This window comes from Plasmodium vinckei, assembly GCF_900681995.1.
Source record: "Plasmodium vinckei vinckei genome assembly, chromosome: PVVCY_13".
Classification (NCBI taxonomy): Eukaryota; Apicomplexa; class Aconoidasida; order Haemosporida; family Plasmodiidae; genus Plasmodium; species Plasmodium vinckei.
Window position 1 is genome coordinate 886345 of NC_051305.1, and position 19674 is coordinate 906018.

The window sequence follows — 19674 nt, forward strand, 5'->3', positions numbered from 1 at the left end:
GCCATAAAATTTGATGTTTTATTTCCCCCATTTGATATGTTTTATGTGAATTTTTTAATTAATATTTAATTCCCAATCATTTCGTAAACTTAAAAAAAAAATGAAATTTTATCATACAAACCATAAATTAATAATACAGTATTTTTAAATAACACAAAAATTAAATAAATATAAATATATTATATTCATTGGTATAATTAAATTTTATTTTTATTAAATACATACCACCATATATGTATTTTATATGGAAAATGCTACAACATTTTCTTAAGAAAAATATTCCAGAAAAATATAGAATTTATTAATTCCAATTTTGTAATAAATGAAATATATGTTTGATAATTATATATATAAATATATGCATATATTGCAATTTGTATTTTCTATAAATAAGCATTTCCAATAAAAATAATTAAACCAATGAAATATAATAATAGCTTGCCTGAGCAATATATATGTTCAATCCATATGCATACAAAATTAATAGCAATGCATATAATATATATATATATTGTATACCTGGGAATAGGGGCTACCTCTTTGGGCAATTATAAAAATGACGAATTATATAGAATATTTCGGGTATTCCATAATATAATTATACATTATATATGCGGCTTATTATACATTTTTTTTTACTGGGGAATTTATTTTTTTCTTTTTACCTTTTTAATAAATTTTTGTTCTAAAATTATTTTCATTAATTAAAAATTATATAATGGAAAAATTATAAACGTAAAAGAAATACTTTTTAAAAAATATAATTAAAATTCGAACTTAAAAAGTGAATAAAAAAACATCACTTTTACGTAGAATATAATTTATAATTAATAGATGCCACATAATATATCATATATAGCATAAAATACAATGTTGCTAATTATGTATATATATATAATGGCATTATATGTAATATCATATGATTTGTAAATTATTTGCATATATAGTATATGAAATATAGGTTAACTATATAAATAATATATAGCAATAATACACCCATTGAACTTCTGAAAATTCTTTATATCCTATATTTGTTTTTTTTTCGTGGTTCATTTTTAATATATATATATTTTTTTCCACGTTAATTTTAACAGTTTGAATTAAAATAAATGAAAACATAAAAAGATAAACATACATAAATACATAGTTACGTATATAAAGTGTAACTAAATGCCTAAGTAGGCGCCCAATTAAATGCAGAAATATATAACGGGCTTTGCTCATAAATTGTGATAGCCAATAATTTATATTTACATAAAGCTACGTTTGCGCATAAAGCATTCATTTGAATTATATATATACTATGAATAAAAAATACAATGATTTCGAAAATAGAAAAAGAAATAAGCAAAATGGAAAAAAGGATTTCAATAGAGCCAATTTAAAGAACAGGGATAAAAACTTCAAGCAAAAAAATGCAAAATTAAAAAACGTATACGTAGGTAAAAACAAAAATTGGAAAGGGAAAATAAACAGTAATGCAATATATAGCCCTGATAAAAATAACAGCAGGCAAAGTAGTAACGATAGGCGTAATAATGATAGAGGAAACTATAATGAATATAATAAAAAAGAAATTGTTGATATTGATGAGATGTTAAAGGATTATTCTGACAACAAAATAACTTTAAAAAAAACAGATGAGACTTTTATTTTACATTTATGTAAGTTATATAATATAAGTGAATTTTGGGTTTTGTTAAAAAAAGGGATGGAAGATGTAGTTTCAAAATATGTTATAAAAAAAAAGAAAAAAAATTTACAATATGATAATATAAATTTTTACATTAAAAAATTGCAAAAAAGAAAAAAAAAAGTATATAAGAATTACATTGAAAATGATGATATGATAAATCATACAAAAGAAGATAACGAAGAAAATGATGACGATGAAAAAACAAAAGATGATTTACCAAATGGAGATGATTTTAACGATACAAATATGACATCATTTAGCCAAAAAATGTTTTTTTATGATATAGAAGATACATTATTCGATATTGATAATGATCAAATTAGTGTAAATAAAAAGGCGTGGAAAAAAAAAATAAAAAACTTATTAAAAAAAAAAACCCAATCATCAGAAATCCCTAAAGATGATAGTGAAGATGGTAATGATTCTAATGATAACTCAGAAAAAACAAAAAAAAACAAAGAATACTCTATCAGTTACAGCAATATACCTATATATTTGAGACAAATTTATGATATAGAAAACGAATTTAGTGATAATGCCCAAGAAGACATAGAACAAGTTAACATCAAAAAAATAGCAAAGCAAAAGGTAAACATGAGTAATATATATAAATTGTTGTACGATATAGGGCTTACAATGATGTACCACAATTTTAACGTATATATAGAAAAACATGCAGAAGATGAAGAACAACTACATTTAGAAATAATTCATAATAAAAATAATATATTTAGTGATAGAATTAATAATATGGTTGTATTAATAAAAAAAAAACCATTAATATACATAATGTATGCAAAAGTATTAATTGATTCGTATAAAAAAAAAGAGAATGTATTTTTAAAAAAATCAATATTAGAATGCTTGAAGCATATATTTTTATTTGTTTTACATAAAGAAAATTTATTAACATTTGAAGAAAATGATCAAAATGTATTAAATTATATATTAAATATATTTTTTAACAGATTTAATTTTAAGGATTATAATGTATCTTCCTTTTATTTCTTTTTTAATTCTTTAATATATATATATGCATTTGAACATTTTACAAAAAAGTTATTTATACAATATAATTTTATTTTAAAAAATGCTGTATATAGTATGATACCGAGTTTGTTTTTTGTATCATCAAATAATATAAATGAATTTTGCTTAAAAAAAAAAGAAAATAGATACACAAATTTAAATGTATTATTAGAAGCCTACATGACCCAAACAAAAGGAAATCCAATTTTTTTAAAATTTATAAAACATTTTATACACATTGACGAATTTAGAGATTATATTGTCTTTTATTTTTTTGAAAAAATATTATCAAATATAGCATATTGTGTTAATATTATTGTTAATGCTTTAAGAGAAAAACAAAATATGGAAAAGGCTGCAGAGAGTTTTAAAAATGAAGTTATATATATTAACAGATGCTTATATGTTATATATAAAGTCAAATGCCAAACTATGAATGATATAACTGAACATATCATATATTTTTCAACATACATGTTTGACTTATTTTCACTAAACATATATGAGTTACATGAAAAAAGAAACATACTTTTGACGTCATGGAGTATTGAAAAAACGAAATATATGAAGAATATTCAAGAAATAGACAAAAATAATAGTGAAAATAACAATGTAAAGCTAAATGGTGGTGAAAATGGTCACGTACACACCAATAATATAGATACCACAAATGGTACTCATAAAAATGATGATCATAATAATGACATAAACAAAGAATCTCAAATGACTATAAAAACAAATGGTGATATTTCTAATAATAATTTAAATATGAATGAACAAACCGAAAAAGAATATAAAGATGATAATGATGAAAAAAAAAATACAGTAAAAGAGGATGAAAAAAAGAAAAATAAAAAAAATGCTGAAATAAATATTTTCCATAAATATTGCTTGTATGGATATTTAAGTAAAAAAATTGTCAAACTTTTATCAAGTATATTAGTAAAAAATATATATTTTATAATATGTAGTAAAAGTGCACCAACAACAAATGAGGAAAATGATATCGAAGAAAACAAATCTCAAGATAAAAAATATTTAAACAGCTTAAATTTTATATCCATATTAAAAGTTATAAAAAGTGTAGATTCTTATAAAATTAAAATAAACTTTTTAATAGTAATGTTTTTGTTACTATATTGTTCTCAGCAATTAGACGATAATGTTTATTGTTTTTTTTATAGTATACTAAAAGATATAAATTATTATGAATGTTATCATACTTATAATTTTTATAGTTTAATGACAGTTTTAATATTAACAGATCCAAATTTAATAAGAAATTTGAGTTTTATAAAAAGAATATTTCAGTTTAGTATCCATTCAAAAGAAACCTGGACATATATCTATTCATTAAACATGATAAAATATTTAGTTTTTAAAAAAAATATGTTAATGAAATTCTTATTTAATAATGAAAATAAATTATGTGATGATAATATAAATTATGTTAAAAATATGCACATGCTTAAATTTAAGAAATATCACAAGGATAATGAAGTTTATAAAGTTGATGATAAAATTTTCATTTATAATAAATCAGTAAATAACCCTTTAGATTCTAATTCAGTATTAACACATTTATATGAATTTTACAATTTTACATCCATGTTAAATAATAACTTTGACAATCTATTATTGGAATTTAGAAATATTAATATTTTTAATAGCATGTCTACCTTTAGCAGTAAACCGAATAAAAATGATAAATCTAATAATAGTAGTGCACAAATTACTCACAACAATGGCAATGCGGATAAAGAAAATTCTACATCGATAGGAGATGAAGCTTACAATTATAACAACCAAACAAGTGAACAACAAAGTGAAGAAAAACGAGGCGATGGAAATATGGATGGAAATTCAAACAATGTTGTTGTTTCTACTACAGTTACTAATGAGGATGGAAAAGAGGATTCAAATGTAGATGACATAATTATTAATATAAAAAATAAACACAATAAAAAGTATAATATGGCTGAAGACTACGAAATTGATCATACAAATAATAATAATGCGGAAAACAGTGTTCAAAAATCTCTAAATAAAACTAAATATGAACTCCAAAAAGGTAATCGTCTGAATTATGAAACTCATAAAACTTCATATAGTACACATATAGTAATAAATATTATGGAAAGACTAGCTTTTAATTATAAAACTGCAATGGATCAATTAAGCATGCATTCCATCTTTAGTAACTTTTTGCATGATTGCTGTATTAATGAAAGTATTCAAAATAATGATGGAACTGTAAACCATGGAAAATTAAAATTATATAATAACGCTTATCAAAAATATTATTATGACATATTACATTTATATAATAATAGCAGTTTTAAAAAATTTAAAGATAAATATAAAGCTAAAAGTAAAACACAAAAAGATAATGAACACAGAGATGAAGATTCAACTTCCTCAATCGATGAAGAACAAGAAGAAGATCGATTTTTAGATGAATATATAGCCAAAAATTTTGACTTAGATAATAATTTAAATGAATATGGTGATAATGAGGATGACGATGATTTATTTTTAAATATTAATAATAAGAAGAAATCCAAGAAAGCTTTTAAAGATGAATCAGCTACAAATAAAAAAAGAAATTTAACATCAGTTTCTTCGAATAAAAAAAAATCACAAAAAAAAAGGCATAAATCTGAGCAACTGTCTGATGACAACATATTAGAATTTTCAGATTTTGTTAAATCAAAAAAAAAATAAAAACAGAAAAAAAAATTAATATACCTTAATAGTGGTTTCATCCATGTGTTGATGCACAGTTGGATATCCACGTATAATAAATGGCTTTATATATACCATTCCCCTATGGATACTTCTATTCCTATTTGAATTATATTTTTTTTTAGCCTTAAAATTTATGACATTGTACAGGAATAATTCACTTTTATCATTTCACATTTTTTAAACTCCCCATTTATAAGCATTTATGCTTATTTTTTAAAATTTTTGCATAAATGTGAATTCTTTGTTTAAATGATTTTTATTGTTTTTTGAAAAATATAATAATAATTTTATTTGCGTATATACAACTTAAACAAAATTTAATATATTTTTAAATGAAAAAATAGCAAACATATATATTTTAATCATTTTTTAATTTGTTCTCAAAATAGGATATATAGTCATAATCTATTTTGTTTAAATCTTTTATAATATTATTCATACCATCACTTATTATTTTTTTATAGGGCTCTGAGGTAAACGTTTTTGTAATTATTTCTTCATTATTTAATATTGAAATTGTGCTATTTTTTTTATAATAACTATTTTCTTTATAATCTATATGTTCACAATCATTTATTTTTTTTGATTCATCGCTTGAAGCACCATCTTCTTTTTTATGTCTATAAAAAGAACTATATTCTGATTCATTACTTGTTTTATATTTCTCTGATATATTTTCACTATCCGTGATATATTTACTACAATTGCTCAGTTGATCCCCGTCATCCTCTGTTTCGCTATCTTTGTCTAGTTCATCATTTTCCTCCACTTCCCTCGTTTCTTCGAACACCTCTGAATCAAGCCCTTCTAAGTCCACTTCCTCTTCACTGTCCTCAGAAATGTTTTCCGTTTTTGTGATATCATCGTCGGTAGTAGAATTATAATTTGTATTAACATTTTTAATAATATGACCATCAGATGTTTTCTCATCATCATTTAAGAAAGTGTTTTGATATTTTATCAAATTATCATCAGCATTAGAAATATTATGATAAATTTCCATGGTATCATCCAATGTATTCGCATTTTTAATCATCTCGTCACAATCACATTTATTAACATCGATATTTTCTGCTATAGCTTTAAATGTGCTTATGTATGTTTGTGTTTCATCTGATAAGAACGTTGTTTTTTTAGTATATTCATTTTCATTTAGAAAAAGTTTAATTTTACTTATTTGTTTATTGTATTCATCTATGGAATTATATAATTTCTGAGTATAATCATTTGTGGTTTCATTTTGTTTATTATGTTTTTCTGGATTGTCTGAAGCATTTTCATTTTCCTTTACAGTATCAATTGGTATTCTTGGACAACCTTCGTCGATTTGCATTATTTTGGTTTTATTAAATTCTTCTATGTTTAAATCGAAATTCATTTTATTTTTTAGAAATAAATTAAAATTATTAAAAATATCTATAATTGCATTATTTATTTCCTTGGAATATTTTTTAGTTAATTCAATTTTTTGCTCAATGAAAAATATTTGTTTATTTTTTTCTAAAATTAATTCTTCCATTTCCTTTTTTTCTTTTTCAAGTATATCATTATTTTTTTGATTTATATCATTAACAACATCTATGTAATTATTTAAAACTCGTCTTTTTTCTTCACATGATATCATTAATTCTGTTAAAATTAAATCTATATTTTCTTTTTGTTCATATGTCTTTTCTTCTATGTTTGCATGGCTTGAAAATGTTGTAGAAAATACATCCTTTTCTTTGTTTAATATTTTTTCAAAATCATTTTTCATATAATTCAAAATATTTATCTTGTTTTCCAATACGCTTAGGTTTATTCGTTTTTTAGTTTTTCCTTTCTGTTTATTCATCATATTTATGTTAGCATTTTTTTTATATTTTCACTGTCTACCCAAGTATATGCATTAAATATGTAAGTATAAATAATTAGACTATAAAGAAATGCATACATATTTATACAAACTATGAAATATATCCATTGACTAAACAAAGCAGAGAAAAAATTTCTATGTAAAAATATTAATATATTTTGACTAAATCGTATTTGAGGTACATAAGCAGGTTGGTTATAAAATTTTTATTTAAACATAATTACAAAAGTTAAAGGCTATTTGTGCTATAAATTTACAATCATCATATACTTACACACTTTAAACATTCTGCTGTACACGTATATATAGTAAAATAATATGAATCACCATAAACTAATAAAGAAATATTCAATGCTTATAATATATATAAAATATTATTTTCAAAATTCTTTATATCTTTTTTGTTAGAATATTTAATAAGCTTTCATGCTTGTTCCAAACCTTTCCCCCTTTTATTTTGTTTTTTTTTTTTTAGGGCTATATATAATTTATATACGTGTGTGTATTATACTTGCCCTATATACTGAAGTATAATACATATAAATTTATTCCCTATTTTATATTAATTTATTGATATGGATAAATAACTATTTTGAAGGATAAGATTAGACAATATTTTTTTTCGTAAGTTTTTATTATTCCCTCACCATAAGTTTAAATTATAAAAAAAATTTACGCGAATTGTGAAAGTAATATATATTTTCATAAACCTCAAAAGACGTATGTATAATACTAAAAAATATAAAATAATAATATCCCTGCAATTTGTCTTATGAATTGGAACTATAAGAATATTGCTTGTAAACGAAATACAAAGAAATTAATATTTTATTTTCATCGGGAAATATACAATTTTTCTCATTCAGTGTAAGTTTTTAATATATATATGTATACCTTAAATTATATCATTTGAAGCAGAGAAATGCTAGTTTCTATATGGTGTATAAATAATTTATATCGACAATGTAGAAATTATAAATAAATATAACTTTGCATATAAAATAAAAAAGTATTGATAAGCAAAAACATAAATATGGCTAACAGCATGAATATAAATATGATTGCCTGGGGAAACGACAAATAATTTAGAGAGTGAAAATGTAAAAATCCATTTTAAGTATTTATATATTTCCCTGATATATATTCGCACTAAAACATATGAAAAATAATATAATACATATATATATATACATATTTGCTTAACTATAGGTATATGACATATTTCCAATTTATTTCTAATTGTATACCTGATTAGAAAAGGTTAAAATGCAATTGCTGATGATTATAATTAAGTGAAGATTTTAAAAGTAATAATAATTATAATGGTGGCAATATTTTTGTTTGGAAAATCAAATAAACAGGTTGCCATAAAATTTTATGGTGTTAAAATAATTTAAAACAAAAAAAATTGTGAAATAAAAATATGAAAAAATTATATAATGAAATGGAAAGTGTAAAAAAAAAAAAATAAAATGTGATGAGGATAATAAACATTATATATTTATGCGTATATAAAAAAAGTAATAATAATTTTAATAACTAATAATATTATGAATAATAATAACAATAAAAAACGCAAGGTAAAATATGATATTAGTTATTATGCGTTTGTAAGAGAACTAAATACATAATTAATAATAAACAGAATAAATTAAACAAATCAATAATTTTTCCAAAAAACACAAATACATAATTAATGGTATATAATATATAACACAAAAAAAGATTAAATGTAAATAATAAGAAAATAATCATAGAAAACCCTAAAAAGGGTAACAATAAAAGCATAATGTCAATAAACTTAGATATAAGCACACTTTATATAACCCCACCATATGACGAAAATGTCATTATATAAAATACCAGAAGAAAAATTAAAAAACCAGGAAAAGATAATAGACAAAAGTATCCTAAATGGCGACATAAAAAAGTATGATATGCATAAGCTTCGGTTCATTTTAAGGAAATACATTCGGCATAACAACCGGTTGCTAAATTACCGTAAATATAAAGATGTGATAGATAATTTTGAAGCTTTTAAAATTGTAGTTATTATTTATGTGAATAGTTTTTTGAATAAAAAGGCAATTTTGAATTATAGTTTTCGATATTCTCATATTATAAAATTATTATATTTAAATAGAAAAGCAAAGAGATTAATATATGGGAGCAATTACTATACAAAAGATAATACCTTATCAAGAAATATAAAAGGTAGGAATAATGACAAAAAAAATGGGCTTTTATTTTATAATAATAAATATGTACATGACAAAAAATCTAGCGAAGATAAGAAACATATAGGTATTAATTTCTATTATGTTTTAAAAAGTGATGATTATGATAAATTAGACAAAATTATTTGTAATAGTAGAATAAAATTACCATCCTTTAGTTATTTTGATATATATTTATTTAGTAATAATAAAAAAATAAAATATGAAATAAATAAAAAAAATATTAAGTACATTGATGTTTATTCGGTTCTCTATTATTTGTATATATCTGTTGTTATTTCGTATATGCATTTAAAAGATTTCCATAACGCTAAAATTAAATTCTTTGAATATATATATTTAAAAAGAAAAATTGAAAAATTAAATAATTATTTCCAAATAAAGGAAAAAAAAAAGACAAAAATAACTGGCGCATTCTCATCTCGCATGAAAAAAAAATTCTATAGTTATTATGATTCAATACTAAGCGAGAGAAATAGCATTGCATTGTCTTTAAAAAGTAATAAAGAAGAAGGAACTAAAGAGGATGATGAAAGCAATTCAAAATCTAAAAATAAAATAACTTATGCAAACAATGATAATAACAATTCTTTAAACAAGCATACTAAAAATAATAAGTGTTTGAGTCACAGTTCAAAAGTAAAGAATAATAAAATAATATCACCAAATAAAAAATCGAGCTCAGAATCAAATTTCATGGAAAATAAGCAAGTGAATATGAATGACAATTTAAAAAACACGGACGTTAATGAAACAAATGAGACTTTTTATAAAAGAGAATGTGATACAAACAGAGATAATGAAGTTATTAAAAATAAGAATGTATATAACAAAAATGAACACCCTTACGTTAAAAGCAAATATAATAAATGTGTACAAACCCGTGTAACGAAAAAAGAAAAAAGAATACATAAAAAAAGTAGAAAAGAATATTTAACTTTAGATGAATATTTATTATTTTTAAAAATTAAACATTGTGAGATTTCGTTAGAGAATCTTGCAAATGTTATGAAAGATATTACTTTAGAAGATAAAATATTTAGTATAAAAAAATTAAGATATGTTATAAATAGTACAGAGTGTGATGACAAAACAAATTTATATAAAAAAGACAAAATATTAAAAAAATTACTAAAGACAAAAGATAAAAATTTTAAATTTTATAATTATTTTTTTGATGTCTTAATATATTTTTCTTACTTTAAACAAATTCACATTATTGAAGGTATGCTAATAATGGCTCTCATATTTAGTAAATTAAATTTTATAAACCTGTCCATATATATATATAGGAATGTATATTTATTTCTTTACTACATTTTTGAAAGCTACCAAAAGAAGAGAATTTATTTTAATAAAAATCATAAAGCACATAAAATCACATCATTTAACATCATCTCTATGGATAGTAATGAAATACATACTGGAAGTTGTGACATAATAAACAAAGAGAACAATTTTTGGGGCAAACAAAATATAAATAAAGCTCTCAAAAGGAATAATTTAGTAATTAATGGCCCTAATGAAGGAATGATAGGTGAAAATAAAATAAAAGATGATAATCTGACCATAGATAGTATACTAAACACAAAAAATGGAGATATGCATAGAAAAGATATTACCAATGATGATATAATTCTCGAAAATGGAAATAAAATTCAAGAGTTAAATATCAATATTAAGGGAAATAAGACTAATAACACCAATGAAGAATATAAAAATTGTAATGATAGTAATAAAATGTATCTAGATGAATGCAGTTGTAATTGTGATACGCTCAAAATGTACAATAATGTTATGATATCTTCATTTAATAATTTTTTAGAAGAAGCAAGAAATAACAATAATTTTTATTTTCTAAATGAATATTTTGAAAAATATTTTCATTCAAGTTGTCATAATGATTATTTATTTTTAGGAAATTCATTAAGCTCTTCAAATTCAAATGATATAAATAATATAATTTATAAAAGCATAATACACAATTCTATATTTCTTAATTGCAAGTATATATTTAATGGCATAAAAAAGTATATACATCATTTTTTAAATTTAATTAATTATATTGAAATGAAATACACATTTTATCAAAATAATTATAATTTAAAAAATATAATATATAATTTATATATGGATAAAATTATAAAATCCTATGATTTTAATATTTATACATATGAAAAAAATATTTATGTACTAAAAAGAATAATTTTTTTTCACAATCATATAAATGCTTATCATAATGATAAAGATTATTTAAATGGTGATAAATCCGTAAAATCTTTATTTTTTAAAATATTTTTTAATCTTTCCAAAAATGAAATATTCAAATCTCCCCAGTCAAATTATTTAGAATATAAAAAAGACATCCGTTATTTTTATAACACTACACCAAATGATCCTAACATTATAAATTATGAGATACAAAATGAAGATGGCTATAAAATTACTATAACTACAGAGAAAAACCTAAATGAAAGTTTGCATATCGAAAAAGGAGGTAATAACACAAAGAATATCAATAGGGATGATTATGATGTTTGCTCTGATAAGACAGATAAAATCTACATTTGTGAAAATAATAATAATATAACTCAAAAACGTGATAACCAAAATTTAAACATAATAAAAGATGGAACATCTAATAAGAAGGTTACACATGTAGATAAATCTATTTCCAATAATTACATCAAAAAATCCGAAAATACAGAAGATGACAAAAAAGAAAATACCTATACAAATTATATAAATGCTAATAATAAAAAAGGAAATGATATTCTTAAAATGGGGATAAAAAATAGTATATATGGTGATGATAATGATATTTTGGATATTAATGATCGATGCTATAATAGTAAATCTGATTATTTTCTTGATGAAAAAATAGGACATTTTAATAATTTATGTACAAATACAAGCAAGTTAGATTCACCTATTCAAATTCCTGCATTTTCGAATTCCAATAATAAAATGTCTTTGCTTCGTTCAGCAAAAGATAACGGTGAAATCATATTGACTAGCCAAAGCGATGAAAAATGTTTACACAATGCTTATGATAATATATTATTCAATAAAAATATGAGTAATATGAATAACCATAGTAAAATTGGTGAAAAATATGATGGAAGGAAAAATGATAATTTTATTGATAATATTTTAAAAAAAAAAAAAAAAAAAAATAGATTAAATAAAAGTGGACATGATGATATGAATAGTTTCAAAAATCAAAATGTGCAAACTTTTTTTAATTTTAGTAACAACGAGCTAAAAATTATGGTCTACAACTTTTTATATTTGTACATTTTAGATGAATATATATATGAAAATACACATAAAAAGGACATAAATGAATATTTAAATTTTAAAAATGTGTTAAAAAAAAAACAAAAACTGAGATACAATTTTTTTAACTTTATTTCAAAAGCAAACAATGATATAGGAAATGAAATCGATTCATATAAAAAATATATAAAGGTAGCATATATTAAAAAAACAGAAAATAATGCATATAATTCAATATTTGGCCAAAAACCATCAATTAAAGTAAATGTTAAAAAAGAAATAAATAATAATTATAAAACACAATCAGGACACCATGGCGAAACTGATTTGGAAATAAAAAGCAATAAATCATTATTATTAAAAAATGATCAAGAATATATTAATATGCTTATAAAAAAAAAAAAAAAATACACACAAATTTATTATTTATTATTTAATAACAAAAAATTTTATAGTAATAAAATTATAAATTTCTTGAGAGATATCCATAAAAAGGAATACACTATACACCAAATGAAGATTAATATAGAAAAATATGAGCATATATATTTTCTATTTTTAATAACAGAAGCATTGTCTTATTTAATTTTGCCTTATATTAGCAATATTAATTCTTCATTTGCATCCATAAAATGCTATAAAAATATGTGTGGTACTACATTTACGCAAATAGACAAGTTTCGATTAAATACTATACCGCTTATTTTTGATGAAGATACTATATATCAAAAAGGGAATGTAAATAGTAAGAGAACTTATATAAATCATTGGATCTATAGGCAAAAAAGACTGATTAATAGTATCAGAAAGAGAAGAGACTATTCAAGCATTTCTAACATTTACAACATTTCAGTTCTTTTCAATAATGTGAAAAAAGTAAATTTTTTAAGCTTAAAACCCCCCAAAAAAGAAAAATATATTGAAAACAATTTCAAAGAGCCAAATATATACGATCAAAATTGGAAAGAAGCAAAAAATAATAAACATAAATATTACAGAATGAATACTTTAAATAATATTATTAAAGATGAATCAGCATATATTCAAAAATATTCCATGTTTAATGAAAACGATAAAAATGAAACAGCCAAAAATACACTATTTAATAAAAGCAATTTAACAAATCAAAAAAAAAATATATATTTAAAATATAATCAAGACCCTAATGAAAATATTTATTATCTTAATATGTACAATACTAAAGAGATCATACAACAAATACGGGATTGTAAAAGTAAATTATCAATTGAAACAAAGACAGTTATTGAAAATTCATTTCTTTTTGATGATTATTATGAATTAGATGTATGTGAATTAAAAAAAATATATCATAACAAATCAAAATATTTTCTCATAAAAAAATATGAAACTATTATAACATTAGCATTTTTCACTAGATATAATACTTATTTGTTATTTTCATTATATCAACGTTTGGCATTGTTAAGTTACATGTATTCGAATTATAACACTTCTATATCAATTTTAAGATATATTAATCAAATACATTGCAAGTTGATAAATAAACAAAAAGGACCAGATTATACAGTAATGAATCACAACGATAGGGAATATTATATTAATGGTAATAGTAAGTATGATATAGATAACGAATATAAATTTGATAAAATAAAAAATGAGAAAATTGAGGGAAAAAATAACTTTTGTAAGTCTGATGAAAAAAAAAAATCAAACATCCTTTTCTATATGAAAAACGAAGATATATCTTTTCAAGATTACATAATTAATACATATAGTACTAATTTTATAAACGACAAAAATAATGCGCATGATAATTTTCCTTTTATTTCAAATAAATCGCTTTATGAAAAATTAAGTGATATAAAATCCTTTAGATTTTCTATATTTTTTGATGTATTTTTTGAGTTAAAAGTGAATTTCAATTGTTTAGCTAATTCACATATATGTGTACAAAATGGATTGAAGTATTTATTTTTTTTTATAAAAAATGCACACAAGTTTAATTTTTTTATTTATTATAAGGAGAAAAAGCAGGCTAAGAAAAGGAAAATTTTATATTCCCCAAAATTGATAAGCGATGAAAAAAAATACATTAATGATATTAACAATAGTAAAATCAAAGAAAATAACATCCATGAACATGATGCTACAACGGTTCCATTTTCAAAAAATACAACTTCTACTAGACATAATAAAAGTTCATCAAAAAATAATGCCTATAATGGATCTCATTATAAATACAAAGTTGATATAAATAAATATCGAGGAAGCAAATTGTTCTATATTATAGCAATTTCTTTGCTAAAACAAATAAATACTAATTATTACTATGATAACATAAAAGAAATAAATTTAATATATGAAGAAGATTTAATAGATAAAGAGATAAATGTAAACAATATTGTAAAAAATGATTACAAAGAGTTATTACACTTAACTTATAAATATATTATAAAAAGTATTAAAACTGATCGTGATAATTTACTAAGTTATTATTATCTTTGTATTATTTATTTATATAGATTAAAAATTGACAAATGTAAATATATTTGTAAAAATTTTTTATTAAAAAATTATTATAATGCTTATTCATTTCCTTTTTGGTTATTAACCATAGTAGTAAACAGTTGTAGAAATATATATTGTGACGATAATTTTAATAGCAAATTAACTACAGAAAATGAAATACAAAAAATAAATGAAAACACATTTTATAAAAAAAATAAAACTGAGAATAGAAAAAATACACCAAATAAATCTTTCAAATATGATGCACTCAGTAAAGAAAATAATATAAAATCTGTTACACACAAAAATACTTATGAAGATATAGATTCTTCTATTTTTGACAATTATAAAAAAAAATATATATCACTACTTACTGATTTAAAATTAAATTCGCCAGACTTTTACAAATCTATTACTAATATAAATGATGTGTTTGATATAAATGACAAGAAAGGAAATTATATGAACAATTTTTGTTATATTTCGAATATAATGGGATGTGTAAACTCCCCTAAAAATGACTGTGATGAATCCAAAGAAATTATACTAAGTAACAGTATTCACACTCATAAGAAAATAGATAAAAGTGATGATATAAACAAATATATTAATCCTGAAGAATCTCAAATATTTTATGATAGCATTAAACAAGAACAGGAATGCAGTAACAACATAGGATGTATTTATAAAAGAAGCCAATACAGTGAAAACGACAAAAATACAAATTATCCATCGCACAAATTTAATATGGATTGTTATAGGGGAAGCACATTTAACATAGATTGCTTTTTGTATATATCAAAAGCAATTAATTATTTTTCAGATAATGTTTTTTTCTTTTATTTATATGTGCATTATATGATTAATTTTTTTGGATTCCATGATATATTTTTTTTTTGGGAAAAGCCAAAAAGAAATAAAAAAAATAATTATATACACTCAAAACTAGATTATTCATTATTAAGGAAAATACTAGAAGAGGATAAAATGAGATCATCAAATAGTTCCGTTTATAGCGAATATGAAGAGGGGACTTATCAAAATGGTGCCTACAAAGACAACGATATTTCTATTATGGATTATAGTTTTTTTAATTTAAAAAATCATAAAACACATCGAAAAAGTATAATAATTAATAATGACCAGAATAATGATATTACCTATAAGAGAAATAATCTAAATTATAATAATTATGAGCATTATGAAAGTAGTAATATAACAGATCGTAGTTATAACTTATCAGGTGAAGAAGAGTTAAGTAGTGATAATTTCTTTATGAATACTAATATTAATTTGCCTACAAATTTAATGAGATCAAAAAATTTTGAAAATAAACTTTTAACTAATAATATTAAAGATGAAATTAATAAAATTCAAGTTTCGTTAAAAATTATAAAGGGCGAAAAAAAACATCTTCGAAAAAATGCTCAAAAGAAAAAAAGGGAAACAAGTATAGGGCATGATAAAAGTAAAACCAAAAATGTTGAAATGACAGAAAATAATATTACTATCACTAATATAGGCAATATTGAACAGAAGGAAACAAAAAATTATAAGATACAAACTAAAGGAGGAGATAAAGACGAAGAAAAGCCATCTAACAAATCAAAACAACGAATTTCTAGTGATGCATTAGATACAAATATAAATTATATGAATAGTAATTATGAAAAAGGTGAAAACAAGAAGAAAGAAAAAAAACAAAAGGCAGAAACAGGAAACAAAAAAAAAAAAAAAAATACACCCCCAAAAAATAAACCAATGTATATCGATACTAGTAAAGTAAAGCTATTACCCTGTTCTTTGCCAATTATATTAACTTTATATAATTATATTCACAAAATTGTTGAAAAAAAAAAAAAAAACTCAGATTTACATATATATTTTTATTTAAGTAATATTATGTCTTATATAAATTTGAAAAAAATCAAATGTGAATTACATCATGATACAGATCATGATAATGATTTTGTAACAAACAACCAAATGAATAATAGTAATTGTTTTTTTAACTACTCTAAAGCAAATAATAAAATATCAAATAAGTATGATTTTTCTGAAAATTGTAAAAATAATAGTCATGAAAAGGTAAATACAAATAATTATTCTAGCATTATGAACAATATAAAAAGCACAGAAAATAGTTATATTCCTCATAAAAATAATAATATAATGAAGAGAAAATTTGTCAAACAGATTAATTTAAAGAGTATATATTTAGAGTGTATTATGTGGATAAATATTGGAGAAATCTTGATATATTTAAAAATAAACACAAAAGTTATTATTTATATATTTAATATAATTGAAACGTATATTAAATTTTATCTTAACTTAAATAATAATAGCAATTATTACAATTATGAAAATACAACATTTTTCTATAATTTAACGCAAGAATTTATGTGTCTTAAATGCTTGTACCTTTTTTACTTATATTCAAAATGCAAAAAAAAGAATCTCTATAATAGTAGTTCAATATATCTAAGTATTCTTGGGGTACCCCATCATAAGAATACTCGTCACAATAGTAGTTTTAGAAATAGCAACAGTAGTAATAACAAAAATTACATGAACAGAAATAGGATGAAACTAAAGGATCAAATCTATTGTATTAATAAGAAAAATACAAATTTTCCGTTGAAAAAAAAAAATTTATATACAAAAATATATCTTTTTGAAAAAGAACACGAATCATATAAATATAAAACGAAGCATCTTAACAACCCTAACATTGTTGTAAGTAATAATTATATTTATTTTAATGATAAAATATATGGCAATGTTTTAAAGGCTCCTTTCTACACTAATAATAAAAAAAAATTCAAATTTAATTTCGAATTTTTCAAAAAAGAAAAAATAAACAACTCTACAAATGAAGATATATGCACTGGTTCAAAAAGTAAAAATAAAGAAAACGATAATCTTAGCATTAATAAAGATAATAAAATGACAAATGCCGCAAAAAATAAAATAAATAACAAACAAGGTGAAGTGACCGCATTAAAGAAATATAAAAACCCTGCGTCTAGTAAAAAACGTATGAATAAGTTATACACACGGGAGGAAATGCTATTTAACTCCTTTAAACTTGAAAATAATACACAAAATGAACAAAAAAAGTATAGATTTGTAAAAAATATTAAAATTTATTTATCTTTAATAAATAAAATTTACTGCAATAATAGGAAAGTTAATATATTATATGCTAGATACTATTTTTTAAAAAAGAAATATACAAAAGTTATATCAATTTTATCATTACTAAATGAACATTATAGTAATATATCATATTTTATTAAAAAAAAACATATGTCTGCATATAAACATAATAATATTTTTGCCCAAAATAATCTGCCCTCTAATGATAGAAATAACAACATGAAAGAAGAGTATCTATTTCATTTAAATAACCAAACAGATTTTACTTATGAATACTTAAATATATATATGTATTACCGATCGTTTTATAAATTAAAAGAATATAGTAAATCAGATTATTACAAGAATGTTTTAAATTATATTTTTTTAAAGTGTCCCCTTATATCGTTTAACTTGTTTCCGTTTATAAATCTTTAATCACGATATGCGAAATATTTATTTCACTTTTTTTTATTTGCAATTGAATTAATTTCGAATATATTATATAAACCCATCAAAACATGAGTTTGTGGTTATATATAATTACCTTTTATATAGAATGTGTTTTTACCTAAACATGTTTAGTTACCTTTGCGTGTTAATACATTCAAGAGATTGATCATAATTGAAAAATCTTACATAAAATTTGTCAATTATTTTTTAACCTGTCCCATTTTATTTTTAAATTTAATTATTTTTCGTAATTTTGAGTTATTCTACATGATGCAATATGCTTATATATTATTTTAAAATGTTTCCCATTTTTACATAATGTATTTAGCATATGTTTATTTTTTTTTATGTTTTCACAATAAATATTGTATGCTTCCTTATAATAAGAACACCGAACTATATTAAATGAAACATATTCTTTTTTTGTTAATTTTAAATATATTTATTTTTTTAATTCATTTAGGGATGGTTTCTAACACTATTAATTATAATATTTTATTATTCAATAAATTATATATACTTTTTGAATTTTCAAAAAGGGAAAATAAGTGATATTTTTTGACTTTATCCAGAAAATGGAATCATTATTTTACGAATACTATATATTTTTTTTCATGTAAAATCGCAAAGCACTGTTTTATAATATAGATTAGGGGATATTATATTATCATAAATGTAATTCATAAAAATAGCTTCACGCTTGGTTTTCATATATAAATATTATATATGATAAAATATAATATCAT

The 19674-nt window shown here is 21.5% G+C and overlaps 3 protein-coding genes across 3 annotated transcripts; 2 read left to right on the plus strand and 1 right to left on the minus strand.

Moving 5' to 3' along the window:
* Positions 1-1303: 1303 nt before the first annotated feature.
* Positions 1304-5449, plus strand: PVVCY_1302290 (large ribosomal subunit nuclear export factor, putative; the record flags this gene model as incomplete). The annotated part of the gene is made up of 1 exon (XM_008623904.1): positions 1304-5449. One exon carries the CDS (start codon positions 1304-1306, stop codon positions 5447-5449), a length of 4146 nt encoding a protein of 1381 aa, XP_008622126.1.
* A 382-nt stretch (positions 5450-5831) lies between these two features.
* Positions 5832-7310, minus strand: PVVCY_1302300 (conserved Plasmodium protein, unknown function; the record flags this gene model as incomplete). The annotated part of the gene is made up of 1 exon (XM_008623905.1): positions 5832-7310. The coding sequence occupies one exon, from the start codon at positions 7308-7310 to the stop codon at positions 5832-5834; it is 1479 nt and encodes a 492-aa protein (XP_008622127.1).
* Positions 7311-9163: 1853 nt separating this feature from the next.
* Positions 9164-18913, plus strand: PVVCY_1302310 (conserved Plasmodium protein, unknown function; the record flags this gene model as incomplete). The annotated part of the gene is made up of 1 exon (XM_008623907.2): positions 9164-18913. The coding sequence occupies one exon, from the start codon at positions 9164-9166 to the stop codon at positions 18911-18913; it is 9750 nt and encodes a 3249-aa protein (XP_008622129.2).
* Positions 18914-19674: the final 761 nt, after the last annotated feature.